At 34.5% G+C, this 15,766-nt stretch overlaps 1 protein-coding gene across 1 annotated transcript; it reads left to right on the top strand.

Annotated features, from left to right (window-relative positions):
- The first annotated feature begins 2,120 nt into the window (after positions 1 to 2,120).
- On the top strand, positions 2,121 to 14,152 carry LOC127872282 (organic anion transporter 3-like). Its single transcript, XM_052415612.1, has 8 exons — positions 2,121 to 2,459; positions 3,517 to 3,653; positions 4,255 to 4,476; positions 11,907 to 12,041; positions 12,414 to 12,496; positions 12,731 to 12,848; positions 13,088 to 13,160; positions 13,988 to 14,152. Exons 1-8 carry the CDS (start codon positions 2,121 to 2,123, stop codon positions 14,150 to 14,152), a joined length of 1,272 nt encoding a protein of 423 aa, XP_052271572.1.
- Positions 14,153 to 15,766: the final 1,614 nt, after the last annotated feature.

Below are 15,766 nucleotides of genomic sequence, written 5' to 3'. Positions count from 1 at the left end.
CCGCAGGGTGACATGAATCGGCTTCTAGTCTCCTCGGGTGACAAGAATCTGCTTCTTGTCACCCGTGTATTTTTTTATCAAACGGCACCGCATCCAGGTATCTAATATAGGCTAATTAATTTAGTTTTTTTTAGACATTTAGCTCTACTTAGTTTTTGTAGTATTTTTACACAAATTTTCTCGCATATGAACGACCAAAATCATGTGGGTTTTTGTTGAGAAAGTAAAATTGTTGCCGATGGTGACTTTATGCTGATTTCGAGGGTGACTAGAATCGGCTTGAAGTCACCCCGCGGGACAAGAATCTGCTTCATGTCACTCCCGGGTGACTACAATCGGCTTCATGTCACACGGGGGTGACTAGCGTCGGCTTGAAGTCCCCCTATGGTGACAAGAATCGGCTTCTAGTCTACCCCGGATGACTTGTGGGCCATTTCAGGTCGACAATGAACCATTGAGCCTTAATAATGTATAGAAAAGTATATGATCTATATACAAGAAATATTTGATTTTTTTAACATGGTTACATTTGTAAAAGGAAAGACTCTTATTTGAACTACTTTTTTTAAAGTAAAATTTCTCATCAGACATTAATAAAGATCTCATTTTTTGGATAATTTTGCAGTATTTTAGCTAATATAATATTTTCATTGAAATGTTTAATATACCTTACAAAAGCAACCAAACATTTTAAGTTAACAACTGTAATACTTAATTGATTTTTGTTACGTCATCGCTTTTATATTTCTTAATACCACATACTTTAACTTTTTGAATCTACATGCATAGGTCATTGAGTTTAAAGCGTTCAATTTTCTAATTATATTTTCTCTCTGACAGGCGTTTCTTGTTTGATTTATTTTTAAAGCAATCACATTAACAACCAAGCTATTTAATATGGATCTTTTACACCCATTATTGCTGCTTCTTCCTGTATTTGCGCGATGATGATCTGAAATATTTACTTCATGACGCTATATTCTTAAATCTTTTACTATAAAGAAGGAATGTAGTTGACATTTGTTTGTAGTTTCATTTCATCGTTCCTCAAAAAGTTGTAACTCTGTTGCTCTGGTTATTTTCCTACCATTGAGTAATTATATGGTAATTAAATTGAATGCGTTTTAATTCCCTTTTATTATTGTTAAATTTGAGTTACAAGGCTATGAGGTTAAATTTTATTTACACTTAAATGTATCATGAATATTGCTGGGCCAAGTGTGAGGTTGAGCGCTCTAAAACCGGTTTAAACCCCCAAAGCTTTGAATTGACCGTTCCAAGACGATGAAAACGTTCCAGTTTTATTCTTATATGTTTTATGTTGTTTTGTATTGTGCTGTTTTGTGCTGCTTTGTACTGTTTGGGCAATCGATCACTTGCCTTAAATAAAGGACTAACTAAATTTATAATAGGAATTCAATACTGCTACAGCAGCTGGAGTTTCACTTCTTTATATTAATTTATCCGCAAAGTGAACTAAGAGATGAACTGCATAAGAGGTCAAACCTCCGTATAAAAAAACGTGCACGAGTGTTAATCGCTTAAGTGAACAACTTATGTTCTAATTATTTATGATTCAACATGTAATTACATTGACTGGCATAAGGTGTGGCGACAATAGACTTTAAGTACAACTTTATGTTCCACAGATGCATGCGTATGTGGCTTCAATAGTTTAAGGTAAAACGTGATATACCAATTTTTAAGACACTTATAAAAAGTCAACGCATGTCTATGAATACTGTTGCATAGTGTAACTAGATACAGACTATAGATAGCTGCATGCTTGAATAACCTTACTATTACATTGTACAGTGAGCTGATAAGCCAGTCTCACTTGAGCCACCAACGTAGTAACATCATTAAAGAGTATAGCGCACATTTGTGTTTGTTATTACTAAGACTATTCACATGAGTGAAAGAACACCTACGCATAACATAAAATATGAAACAAATACATTTTGTAACATAAATACTCAGTTCCACGGACCATATATTTGTTCCTATCGCGCCAGGATATGCATAGATCTATAGTATTTTGTCATTTACACTTGCAAATATATAAGTAAACGTTCATATGTTTCTCTTTCAAGTATCAATTTCACATTATATCGAGAGTCATGGAGGGTAAAATCGGCGTTACAAGTGCAGATAAGATCATTGAGGAGATAGGCGGGTGCGGACGTTTCCAATGGCGTTTGTCCGCCCTGATCCATGCCATGAAGACCGTCGTAGCGTTCTGTATGGTTGCCTCAGTCATCATGTCCAAGAAGCCTACGGCCTGGTGGTGCCGCACACCATACGATCTCAACGCGACGGGTTTAATCGTTGACGTGACGGCGTCTTGCGCATCGCGACCAAACGCGACCAACTGTTTCCTTAAGACGTGTCGCCCTGGTAACGCCAGCAATTGCGAGGCTTACGAGTACGACAACAGCCCGTCCACTCTAGTGACCGAAGTGAGTGCTATGTTGATTGTTTTTTTTACCAATGCTCTGATAAATGTATAATGCGTAATTTTTTTAAGGTACATATGCATAAAATCAAAACCCTGTCTGACCAAAAATCAATGTTTAGTTACCACTAATGTTAAGCAAACATAAAATAAACGATTCATATAATAAATGACGTAAAGGAAACGAACAGAATAACTGAAAAAAAATGTATCAGATACAATGATGCAATGATGCTTAGCAATTTAAAATTGTGTACGATGTCTAATAAGATGGACCCATGAAGTCAAAAATTATCATTTTTAATGACACTCCGTGTCGTTAATGAATAAATGGACAATGGTTTTATTACTTAAATGGACTTGTTCATAGATTTGTTTATTTTGCAAAATTTATTTAAATATGTTTACTAACATGCATATTTAATGTTTTGAATAATCTTAAATTATTACACTAGCAATAAAAAAGGTTAAACAAAAATATTGTCGCCCCCGTGATTCGAACCAAACCTTTAGTAGCAAACGCAAGTGCGCTACAAGTGCGCCACTCCTGCTTCATTAAATTTTGGCAAATTATAAACACTACATTAGCAATACGCGTGTTTTTCAAACTATCGAAGAAAAGCGTTACAAACGCATTGTTATTTTCTTGATTTCTATGATGATTATCGATAATTAAACCAATAACTTTAACAGTTGAATGGTTCAGGTGTATTATTTTGCTTTAAACAAATATAATGTTTGCTTTCTCTGTTTAATCTACTACACTTATTTTTCTGGAAATCATCATATTGACAAACTGCGACCACATCTCTTTAAGTGAAGACTGATACATTCTTATAAGACTGTTGTATAACGTTTAAAACATTCTGGAAATAATCATGTTAACCGAATGAAAATCATTTGTAATAAGTTATCATAGTGTCTTATTAAGTTTTATGTTTTAAGTGCTACTGTTGCTTGAAAATGTGTGTGCTCCCTTAAATTATACACTTACAATAAACACATGCACATACTAAGAGTTTAATCCAACACAATCATCGATAAAATGATCCATGTTCTAGTTCGACCTTCTCTGTGACTGGAACTGGGTACCCAGCACTATCATGTCCACCCAGCTTGGCGGCGTTATGCTGGGGAATTTCTTCGGCGGTCTATTAGCCGACAGGTTTGGAAGGAAACCCGTGCTGTTCGCGTCAATGTTCGTTCTGACCATATCAAACCTCGTAGGTTACTTGGCGGGGAGTTGGGTACTGATGGCGGCCTCTCGGTTGTTCGTTGGTCTTGGCTGCGGTCTTTTCGTGAATACGCAGTATTCTTATCTCTCTGAGTTCACGCTAGCTCAGGACCGCCCTTTTGTCATTGGGTTTCCGTCTTGGCCCATCCAAAACTGCCTTTTCGCGCTGCTAGCCTGGCTTCTGAAAGACTGGCGTTACATTCAGCTCATGGTATCGCTTGCCTGTCTCCCGACGTTCCTTGCTTGGTGGTGAGTGAATTAGCACATGGTATCGAAATTCAAATGTAATGATGAGTATATATTAAAGGCGTCATTTTCTTGTATGTTTTATATGTACTTGTTTCGGTCCATATACCGTACCATTTCGTTTTAATATCAGATAAAATCTATTACTAAGCAAATGCTTTCATGGCAAAATTAATAACAGAAAAACGAGGGATAGTACATATTTTCCCGCATTACTTGGGAGAAAAGTACCATCATTGTGTCAACCTTCGTATACTCGTAGACATAGTTTTTTATGACCTAATAGTGATCAACAGTTAATTAAGTTATCGTATTTTAGGTGGATGCCAGAAAGCTTCCGGTGGTACATCGCTCACGATAAACAGCACCAAGCCATGGCTGTCGTGAAGCAGGTGTCGAAGTTCAACAAGAAGACACCACGTGACCTGGATCTTCTCCTGATAGAAAGCAAGCAACTCAAATCTCCGAAGAAGAGCACATTTTTAGATCTGTTTCGGTCAAAGCAACTGCTTAGATTGACTGTTTTGCTTGCAAGTAACTGGTATGTTTCACGATGTTTTGCGTTTGGCAGTTTGTTATATTGACTTTGTAAAAACTCCGTACAAAGGTTTGACTGGTTCCGAGTATAGCCGGTTATCAAATCCATGCCGTTATAACCAACCACGTGATGATAGATGAGCCACTTGGTACTATGATGGCGTCTAACAGTATCAAAAATTCCCGTTATTATTTTTACTTCTTTTTATTTAGGTAATTGATTGTTTATTATGAACCTAATTTTTTTTTCAAAATATTAAAGAACATGAAACCAATTTTTATAATATTATACTCAAACCAAAAAATCCTGCCAGATTTGGAAGGATTTTCTTGTGATATCAGTGGTTATTGCCAGTAGACGTGTAGTTTTGTTGTCCGGATGTGTTATAGAGACTATTATATTAATGTCATTGTAAACTTGAATTTATCTGACGGGTTGCAGAAACGATTGTGCACGGCGAGGCTTGCCGAGTCGTTTATGCCTTTTTGAGGCGATCACAATGATATCCCATATTATTAATCAAAGTACTGACAGTACTGGTGTGACGATGCTTTTGAAGAGGATTGATATAAAAGCATCTATTTATGTTGATCTACATCACCACAATTGTGTATGTGGGTACGAAAACTTTGGGTAGAAAAAAAATGGTTACGAAAGTTTTGGGTACAAGAATTATGCAAAAAAACTGGGTACGAAAAAAGATTTGGTTGCGAAAAAAAATTTGGGTACAAAAAAAATCGGGTACGAAAAAAAAAATTGGGTACAAAAAAATGCGTTCGAAAAATGTAGGGTACGAAAAAAAATTGGGGGGACGGGGAAGTAGTACCCGTGGGGAACTTGATCCATTCAGCGAAACCGGGAGGCGGGTTACATTCTAGATCAAATATAACAAGAAATATCTTTAAAAAGATATTCAACGTGTATTTTCTGTACCACTTATCTTACAAAAAAAACGTTCTGTTACAGTTAAACGTGTGTGGGTTATAACATTACGTTTCAGCATATACATTCAAAACTTGACATGCTCTTTAATTACACCATGCTCTTTAATTTTACATGTATATCATACCAAACTTTATATTTTGTTGTTTCCTTTCCTAATATAATTATGCTATGTGTACGGACGTGATTTCACATGCTCATGTGCATGAACATATAGTTTTTCTCTTTTGATTATTTTTTTGTCTAATTCAATAAGCTTAGGCATGTTTGTTCGTTAAGTACGGCAATAATTGCATGATGATTCCTGAAAGTAGGTATGAGCTCATAGTCGTAAGAGCACTTGAATACGTGAGTTCGAACAATGAACACATGGTAAGGTTAACTAAATCTCCGCGATATGACCTTATATGTGTTTAAAACAGCAAACAATATCCAACAAACGAATGAATTATCAAACATAGTATGTGCTCTGATGTGGCTCTGTAATTTATGCTGAAAAGTTTATTAAATATTCAAAATGAGAAAGCACGCCTAAGAGCGAGTTTCACACATATCATAAGGCTATTATGCTATTTATATACCATAGTCGCTACAACGTTTACAAATGGCAGATTGATAATAATTCGTTTTCTTCACACTCATGCGTTGAAAGTAAATAATGCACGTTTTAATTCGCAATTTATTTACTGAATCACGACAAATGTCAAATACAATACAGAACATGCATAGTTGTTTCATTGATCTATAAACATAAAATGGATTGAATATAACTGATTTAAAATTAACGTTTTCAGACTACTATTAAATCTTTTTTCCCAGAATATGCTGTCCTATTTATAGCTGAGCTTCCTATACCTTTATCAATGATAATCAGCGAGGTATGCCGATTAGAAAAATCAAGCTATCTCAATCGAACTGGCTCGGTCTTTTACATAGGTTAACATTGTGAAGATTTTTTTCATGGTATGATAACATAGACGAGCTGCTTCGCAGCATCGTCAAAAGTATCGTTCATGAGACAATCAAAATGTAAGCGGTTTATACAGTCGAAACTGACCTAACGGCCACCTGAATTTACCGGTCACCTGCAGACAACGGTCAGTCTGGAATCCCCCCGACGAAAACCACTCTATATTACACTTGAATTTAACGGCCACCTGTCCATAACTGCCACCAGCCACTATATTCCACTCCGAAATTCATGTTTGACCTGAAATCAACGATCACGTGTCAGTCGTCTCGAGTTGCGAAAATTAAAAACACCGCACATAATTTGTCCGTCTATTTTGCGGTTTAAGCGTCTGATAGCGGTAATTGTCTTTGATATTATAAAAGCGGCCCGCTGCGAGTAAACAAATAATAAGAACAGAACAGAACAGAATAGTTTATTTCGACTTAAACATATACAGCTCTTCGTCATAAACATACATAAGCAATAACAGCATGCGTTAAATTAAATACAAAACATACATCATTTTGAAGAAATATCAATTTAAAGGAATGAAATACAACATGTTTTAGTGAGGATGTCACATGGATGAGGTTACTACATAGTTATTACAAAATGTAAAAATGTAGTTTATAAATTGCAACACGTATAACATAAGTATAAGCATATTGTCTTTGTGAAAATATATAATTTATCCTACATATATAAGACATTTTCTCGCATTTTTGAGCATTTTAAACAAAACATGGCTAGTTTTCTTAGCACTATTTTATTTGAACTATTAAGTAGTTCTATAAACTTGAACATATTTGGGCGAGATCTATAATACTTTGGAATTAATCAATTCCTAACATCAGCATAGTAAGGACATTTAATAACAAAGTGATATTCATCTTCGATATCATTTAGGTTGCATAAAACACATTTTCGTTGATCTCTAACAATGTTCTGGTGTCTACCCGTTTCAATAAATAATTTGTGAGACGACAAACGTTATTTAGCAATGATATTCCTATGTTTTTTATTTTCAACAATATCCAGATACGCATATCTTTCGAATATTGGTTTTAATTTCTTATATAAATTCATTGAGCTAGATGATGTTACACTTACATTCCAGTTAGTAATATACTGATCTCGTAATCTGTTTTTAAGTAACGGAATTAATTGATTAGAGTTCACGGATTCGGGAAATAGCCATACATCGTTAAAACCGGTTTGGTTGAGAATGTCCCGTACTCTCGATAACCAATTGTTTGTGTTATTTTTTCGTTCAATTTCTAGTCTCTCTGATAGTAAAATGTGTTTAAGAATACAATTACTCTGTTTTACTGTATATAGTTTCAACAAGTATTTAACGATCCTGACATATCTGTCTAAAAACAAGGGGAATCTACCAACTTCGGCATATAGCGATAATGAGTTTGTTGACATCTTTTCATTTATTATTCTTTTACAAAATTTACGATGAACGCGCTCAATGTTTTCCGCTTTCATAAATCCCCAAACCTCACAGTCATAGTTTAAAATTGATGATACATATGCATTGAATAAATTAAACAAGATATTTATAGGTACGTTCATGTCTTTTGTTAGAGAGAACAAAGAATGCATTGCTTTTAAAGCTTTGCCATACAGTGTATTTGTTGCGGCCACAAATGAGCCACCGCTTGACATGACAATTCCAAGGTAATTAAAATTGTTAACAATTTCTATTCTTGACCGTTATATTATGTCTACGATAAAAAGTCCATTTTAACGTTTTACTAATTGTGCCTCCTTTCCGGAATACCATGACCTAAGTTTTTTCAATGTTGACTGTTAAATTCCACTTATCGCAGTAGGTTGCTAAATTATTTAATGACTCTTGGAGACACTCCGGTGTTTCAGTAAATAAAGCTGCGTCGTCAGCGAATAATAATAAATATATCGATATTTGATCTAGAGTTATTCCGGCATTTATTCCATTTTGCAAAAAGAATTCGATGTCGTTAATAAAGAGAAAAAACAATATGGGCGAGGTTAACTCCCCCTGAAATAGGCCGACGTTACTACTAAATAAGTCTGATAAGCTACCCATGTGTTAACCTGTAATTTAACTTCATCGTACATGGATCGAATAAGTGTTAAGAGTTTACCGTCGATGCCCACATTAATCATCTTACTCCATAATTGGCCGCGATTGATGACGTCATATGCCTTCCGGTAATCAATATAGCAACAATATAGTTTATCTTTGTTCTAAAACTGTTTTTCTATAAGGGCATTAGGAATAATTATTGCATCGACCGTGCTACAGTTTGGTTTAAAACCGAATTGTGCATCCGTTAGAATGTCATTTGTTTCTGCCCATTGTTTAAGACGTTCATTTAATATGCTTGTAAACAATTTCGCAAAACAACTTATTAAAGTAATGCCTCGATAATTATTTGGGTCTGATATGTCTCCACGTTTATGAATTGGTATAATAATTCCGGATGCCCAACTGCGAAGAAAAACGCTTTTTATCAAGTATGAAGTTAAACAATAACTCTAACGGCATGACGATGACATGGATTGTTTCAGTAAAATATTCATAGATAATATTGTCACTCGAGTGAGCTTTATTGTTTTTCAACCGTTTTGTTGCCCCTATAATTTCTTCTTTCGATATAGGATTGTCGAGTTCGGGGTATGAGGGTTCTGTATTTAGCCTATTATCAAATTCATGTAAGAAAGTATCGGCGTCAAACGAATTGATATTTACGTCACCTTCGTCCGCTAATTTACTAAAATAATCGTTAAATTCGATTAACCGTATCGTATCTGAGTTTTGTGATGTATTTTTACGTTTAAATAATTTCCAAAACTCACGGGGTGATTTCCTTCTCATAGTGTTCATATGCTTGCTTTGATCAGTGTTGTATTTTAATTTTGTTTTCCTGCATGTATACTTATAATCTTTTTTCGATGCAATCATTTGTTCTCGTGTACGCTCGTTTTTATTTAGATTATATTCGTATATAGCTCTTGTACATAGAGATTGTTTGGTTTTACATTCTTCGTTAAACCACTTTTGTTTATTTTTATCAGAATCTATAAACCCTTTACTTTCAAGTTTTATTATGCGCTTAAAATACTGTTCTCCTTTAGAATTTAAGAAAATCGAAAATTCTCCCACTAGCAAATCCGGATCAGAATTTGAATCGATCTGTGATAATAACATGTGTTCCAGATTATGTACATCGCACGAAACATCACGAAGGATGTCGCATTTTTTCTCGGGTTTCCATTTAAAATAAACACTCGGATTAGTATTACTAGTTGAAACAGCGTTATTCGTGCGGAGAGCAAATGTCAGAGGCGCGTGATTCGAGAATTCCGTGAAATTGTTAAAATCTGTAATATCCTTAAAATTGGTGCGCGCAGTTAATAATAATCAAATAAGCTTTCACCATTATGTGTATAGCACGTTATTTTACCTATATTTTGATCGTTATGTAAACGTCCGTTCACGATGCGAATATTAGTCGCTTTACATATATCTAACAGGTAGTCTCCAAATCGATTCGTAATTAGGTCACATGTTGAGCGTGGGATTAGGGTTTCAGTATCTGGGACAATATCAAAATCGGTATCGCTTATAAACCTATCGATGTAATCGGCTTTATTTCCCGTTCGCGAGTTTGTGTCTCCAGTTAAAAATACATTTCCTTTGGTTTGATAAAAATTTATATCAAATTCAATAGTTTTAAAAATATCATTAGTATACAAAGAATGAGCAGGGGAATTTTCAGGTGCAATATATACAACACATAAATATACATCTGATTCAATACTAAAAAACAATTTATCTAATTTAAGCCAAACAATGCAATCAATGTTATTTTTTACTAATGTAACACCTTTAAGGTGTTGAGACGGTTTGTTTTCCGGGGATAATTGTGGCGGTTTCTTCAAAAGAAAATATGTCAGAGTTTGTGACACGTTTAAAGAAATTTTATCGCTAATTAAATGACCGCTAATTAGTACATTGTACTTACAACATTGAGTATTGATTTGAAAATAACATTTTCGGATCATTTTTTAAAAGAGTCCCGCTTTTTAGACTTGTAAGGACGTGACGTCAACCGCCTGTGACAAGCTATATTTTTACTGAATGAACGAGATGCATGAGTGAACAATTATACCAGCGTTGATAAAGTCATTTCTTTAGTTTAACAATATGAAGTTTAAAAAAATAGCCAACACATATAAAATTAACTGAATCAAACCTAAAGTAGCAATATTTATATTTTGTGTGATCTTCCGCCGTTTTCGCCATGCGGAAGTGTCTTCAACAAATCAACGCAAAAGCAGAAACAACACAAAATATCTTCAAATGCCTTGACTCAAATTTCATCAGCATTCCACATGTTGCGCACTCAAGTAGAACACAGAACTTTTTTGTTCAAACTGAAATTTTTGTTTCACAAAAGCAAACGACCAAAAATAAAGATGTTCGACGTTTCAACTGACAAAATGTGTACCCGTACGTTAAGCATGATGCAACATTTATCCCGGTCAATGTGGTTAATTTAAGTCTATAAACAACTCTTCTTAAACTCTTCTTTTGACACACTTTTTACTTATTTGCATATAGAAGCCTAACTTCATCCTACATTTACACTTTAAACATTTCGTCATTTTGGGTAAGCAGGCAATTCGTTGATCAACTAACAAAGGAACGACCTATTAACTAATGAAAATATCCTTCAATTTATACGTCAATATCAGTCCAAAAGTTAAAGAACAACGCACCGCAATTGATAGCGTGAGTAGGCAAGCGCATGCAGTTTGGCGATTTGTTATGCATTCATTTACAAACATATCAACAGAAACACTGTACTGAATTAGTATCATTCTTATATATTGATTAGAAATGTATTCATTCAATGCATGTATATGTTGAAAATTAAGAACAAACGAATGAGGATATTGGTACATTTTAACGAGTAAAATTGTCTTCAAGTCCTTACAGACCTTTGGCCGAAAATAAAGGGTCAAAAAGTTGTCCGCAAAGAACATTAAGAAGCATTGCTAAGGCTGCAATGCATTCAAATCACAATATTATCCGACACCCATAGTTTCCCTCTATAAAATAACTTATTTGCAGGATTTAATGCTATATTTCTGTTTCTGGGATAATTTTCGGTAGATAAGCATAGTTATACATACAAATTAGAAAAACGCGTAAAGCATTTTCAATGATGTGACAGACATATAACATTTAAAATGTGTATGTACATGTATGTTTATTTATGGAAAAACATAATACAAGTGATTATGTTTAATAATCCCGTGATTAATGTCATCTAACACATATTGTACGTGACCCGCATAAAAACAATCTAGGGTATCGGGGTTTGCATTTATATCTATTTACATAATGATATCATACTTATCATCTGTGGTATTGTTAATCACGCAAATACACAGTAAATGTCGTTGACCATTGTAGCTGAATATTTAGCGGAACCATTTTCTATACGAGGCTTTGTTAATATAATGATTCTCTGTTCAGGGTTGCCTTGGGTCTGATAACGTATGGCATTAACTACGGTATACAAGGCCTGTCTGGAAACGTCTACCTGAACATATTCCTCTTTAACTTCGCCACGATCCCTACGAAATCTGTCACAATTTGGCTTAGCAACAGGTAGGCATTATAAACTGTTTCGTGGACGTTCTTGTAGACAGTTATGCTTTCTATATATTTGTATATTTCACATTTAGCTTTGATGTGCTATGTTTATTTTATTATGTAATAAGGGGAAAAATTATTGTGAGTTTAGTAATTAATCTTATATTTAAACGTTCGTTGCAATGTTATATTTGTAGCATATTCGAAACAGGCAATAAACACATTTTTGTCGCAAGTTGTGAGGCCTTATTTCACATAGGTTTTGGAACACGTTTGATTGAATGACTATGTAATTACGACCATCGATCTCTTAATCGTACTTACGAAAGAATGACCAAAGCGTTCTCGTACACTTCATATCTTTCCTGAGTCGTCTCGATGTTTCAGGCTCGGTCGCCGGCTGTCCACCATAGTCATCTTTGTGCTGATCGTCATTGCAGGCCTCGTATGTGGCATAATACAGAGCATAGGTATTAACTAAAAGATCAGAAATGCGTTTCAAATTGTTTACTATCTTAACTATAACCGATAACTATGGCGTCGGAAATGAGTTCAAATATAGGATTAAGTCCATTGAAATGTAAAAAATCATTTCTACAATTGAATCACTTGAATATGCCATAAACATGTCTTAATTATAATTGCTACGGAGTTTGTGTTCTTAATTAATAAATAATATAATTATAATTTGTTTTTCTTTTCAGATACGCCATATAAAGGCGGGTTGACCAATGGTTTGTCGATGGCCGTCTACTTCTGTATCGAGGCCGCATGGGTATCAATTCAAACAATGACCGTTGAACTGTATCCCACTCTCATCAGGTGGGAATAACTACGAAAACTGGTCTTGTATTAATTTTTATACAATAGGATTTTAAAAGGTAGTCCTACTAAGATTTATCGTGATTTTCGGCCGATTCGAAATACCAAGAACTCCGCACGTTAGTACCAATGGCCAGCCCGAGTATGGTAACAAATATTCATATGAACATATTAAAACAAATTGATTTTTTATTAAAATAAAACACCAAATGCTATAAAAATTGTACTCTGTTTACTAGGACCAATGGGTATGGCTGTCTGAGCGTGTTGGCCAGGGTTGGAGGGATGCTTGGACCGCAGGTTGTCTTCTTGGTTAGGGCATAGCCTGCTTTTTTGGTTTATATAAATATATATGGAAAAGTCATAATACGTGTCAGTGGCTATTTCATTTACGATCGATTGGTCCTTTATGGATTCATCTCGAAATACCATTTAACATATTTAAATTCGTCTTTCAATCTGGCATATAAACTGAACATTTACTTTAAACCCGTCGTTTTTACTGCGGAGCAAAATTTATTGTATCGAGTTCGCTTGTCTTGTTGTTGTTAAATTTAACATCTTGCATCAACCCAATACGAGATAATGAAGCTTGACAGAAGATATGTACCGTCTCGTTTAGCATTGACATGCACTTTAATTAAGAAATTAAGTTTAACATAAATTCTATTGAATACTTTCAAAATTACAGTATTTGAAGCACAGTGATTTCTCTATATGCTGAAATAGAAAACACTTTATTGCAACATGTCTAAGTATTTTGATTTTGTCGAAATGTGTACTGATTATTCAGCTTTTATGTTGTTTTCCGATGGAATTTTCTTTTCTTTTTTTGAAAAAGTCTTCTATTCTTAATTTCAATATTTCTTCACAATACAAAAGGATATTCAATTTATCAACTCCGCAATCCACTGTGTCTCACAAACGTATATTTAGGATAAACGTTTAAAGAACCCGAGGAAGTTTGTTTTTCTCTGTTATCGAATTGCCATCCGTTATCGAAGTATCGCCATATCCAGCGTGTATGCATGTTTTGTGTAAAATCTAGTAAAACATTCACTCACACAAACAAACTTTTTTACAATTTATGGCAATCTGGTCACCTCATTTGCAAGAGCATATCTGTGCCTTATTTTCAGGATAAGTTTGCCCCTGGACTACTTTACTACTGTTGCGCAGGAATATCGGTCGTGAGTGTGATATGTCAGCTATTTCTACCCGAGACTAAGAACGCTGCGTTGAACGACAACATGGACTATCTAAAAGAGAAGGGTGCTGATACAGCGAAGAACGAGCCTATTTGAAGTGGGTGACATCAGCATTTGCAAAAGTCACACCAAGTTCGTTGGTTGTGTTTTAGCAATTTTGTTTTATAGAATTATGTATCTTATATAAATTTAACTATTGTCTTTTGCTTATGACTTCTACCCTTCAATAAATTCTTTTGTATATATACGCGATTTCTGATCCCTCTGGATAATTTTAACTGATCTTTAAAAATAGCCCACACGTTTCAATATACAATGTAATTAACATTTCATGAATGGAGCATCATTTGACCATTTATTTAAAGAGTTTGGGATAAGCTTTTTGCGTCCTAAAGAAGCATAATGATAATTATATAATTAATATAATTTTAGATGAAAATGATAATATCTGCAGATATTTTAGTGAAAGTGTTACTACGCTCAATAAATTTTATCTGTAAAAAGGTCAGAATTGTCATCTGACTTTAGTATTTCTATTGTAAATTAGACCGACGAGTAAGGTTTAAATCTTAACAATAGCTATTTAAGCTTTGCTGTTGTGTACACGTAAATACGTTTCCATAATTTTATCTAAACAAATGAAAAATCAATAATAGCTACGATTTACTCAATTATGTATAATGTCCACGTGAGTTACGACAGAAAATGGGTTCGTGTGAATACTAACATGATACATGTACTTGTTAAGAAATGTGTACATGTGTAATTTGTTTTGAAATTATTTTACCACAAACGCTACTCCGCTTGTTTAAAGTTGTTTAAATAAGCATGACTTTATTGTTTGGGTAGTCCGACTTCTTCCAAACATTATTGATTTGGAACATTAATATATCACGGTCAAAACTAAAAATAGTGTTGTTGTTTTTTTGGTTGAATGGTCTGAGTTAATAGATAAGGGAAAATTAAACTACTGCTGATCAACAAGTATAGTTGGAAATCGAGAGTCTAATACACTATCACGCGTCTGTTGCGTAACCTCGTTGATAGTGCTTGCTAATACAGCGGGGTTGATTTTGATATTTGATGGAAACGTTCTTTTGTTCTCAATAGGTAGCGGCAATCTCTCTGTATTTTTAATTGCACGGGTGATAACAACGCTATTGCGTAAGGTTAAGTTTGATTGAGTTCACAGTTCTCAATTTATATGAAGTTAAACATGAGTTCACAAATAACTACAGGTATGACAATGACAAAAGTGCTTAAAGTGCTATAACCGAATACAAGAGGGCCAAGATGACCCTAGTTCGCTCACCTGAGAGGAGTCGGTTCATTCAATCTTTACCAAATGTCAAACTTGACCTAGATATTGGGCAGACAAACATTCAGGTCAAGTTTCGTCATTATTGAACCAAAACTCTGGCGCATGGAGTGTTTTTGTAAGATTTGACCTGGTTACCTTTATTTTGAGTTGACCCCCCTAACCAAACGTCAAACTTTGCTTACAAAATTAAATATTATGACCAAGATTCATAAATTCTGAAACAAAATTGTGACCTCTAGAGTGTTTACAACGATTTTGTATAACATAAAGAAAATTTGGACAATCTAAGGGCAATAATTATGACATTAAGTATGTGATTTTGCTCATTATCAAAATTGACTGAGATCTTTCGCCAACTTTGATAAAGAACTCTTGAGAAAAGTGAATGC

The sequence above is a fragment of the Dreissena polymorpha genome, chromosome 3, assembly GCF_020536995.1.
Source record: "Dreissena polymorpha isolate Duluth1 chromosome 3, UMN_Dpol_1.0, whole genome shotgun sequence".
Taxonomy (NCBI): Eukaryota; Metazoa; Mollusca; class Bivalvia; order Myida; family Dreissenidae; genus Dreissena; species Dreissena polymorpha.
This window is presented reverse-complemented; position numbering and strand designations above follow the sequence as displayed.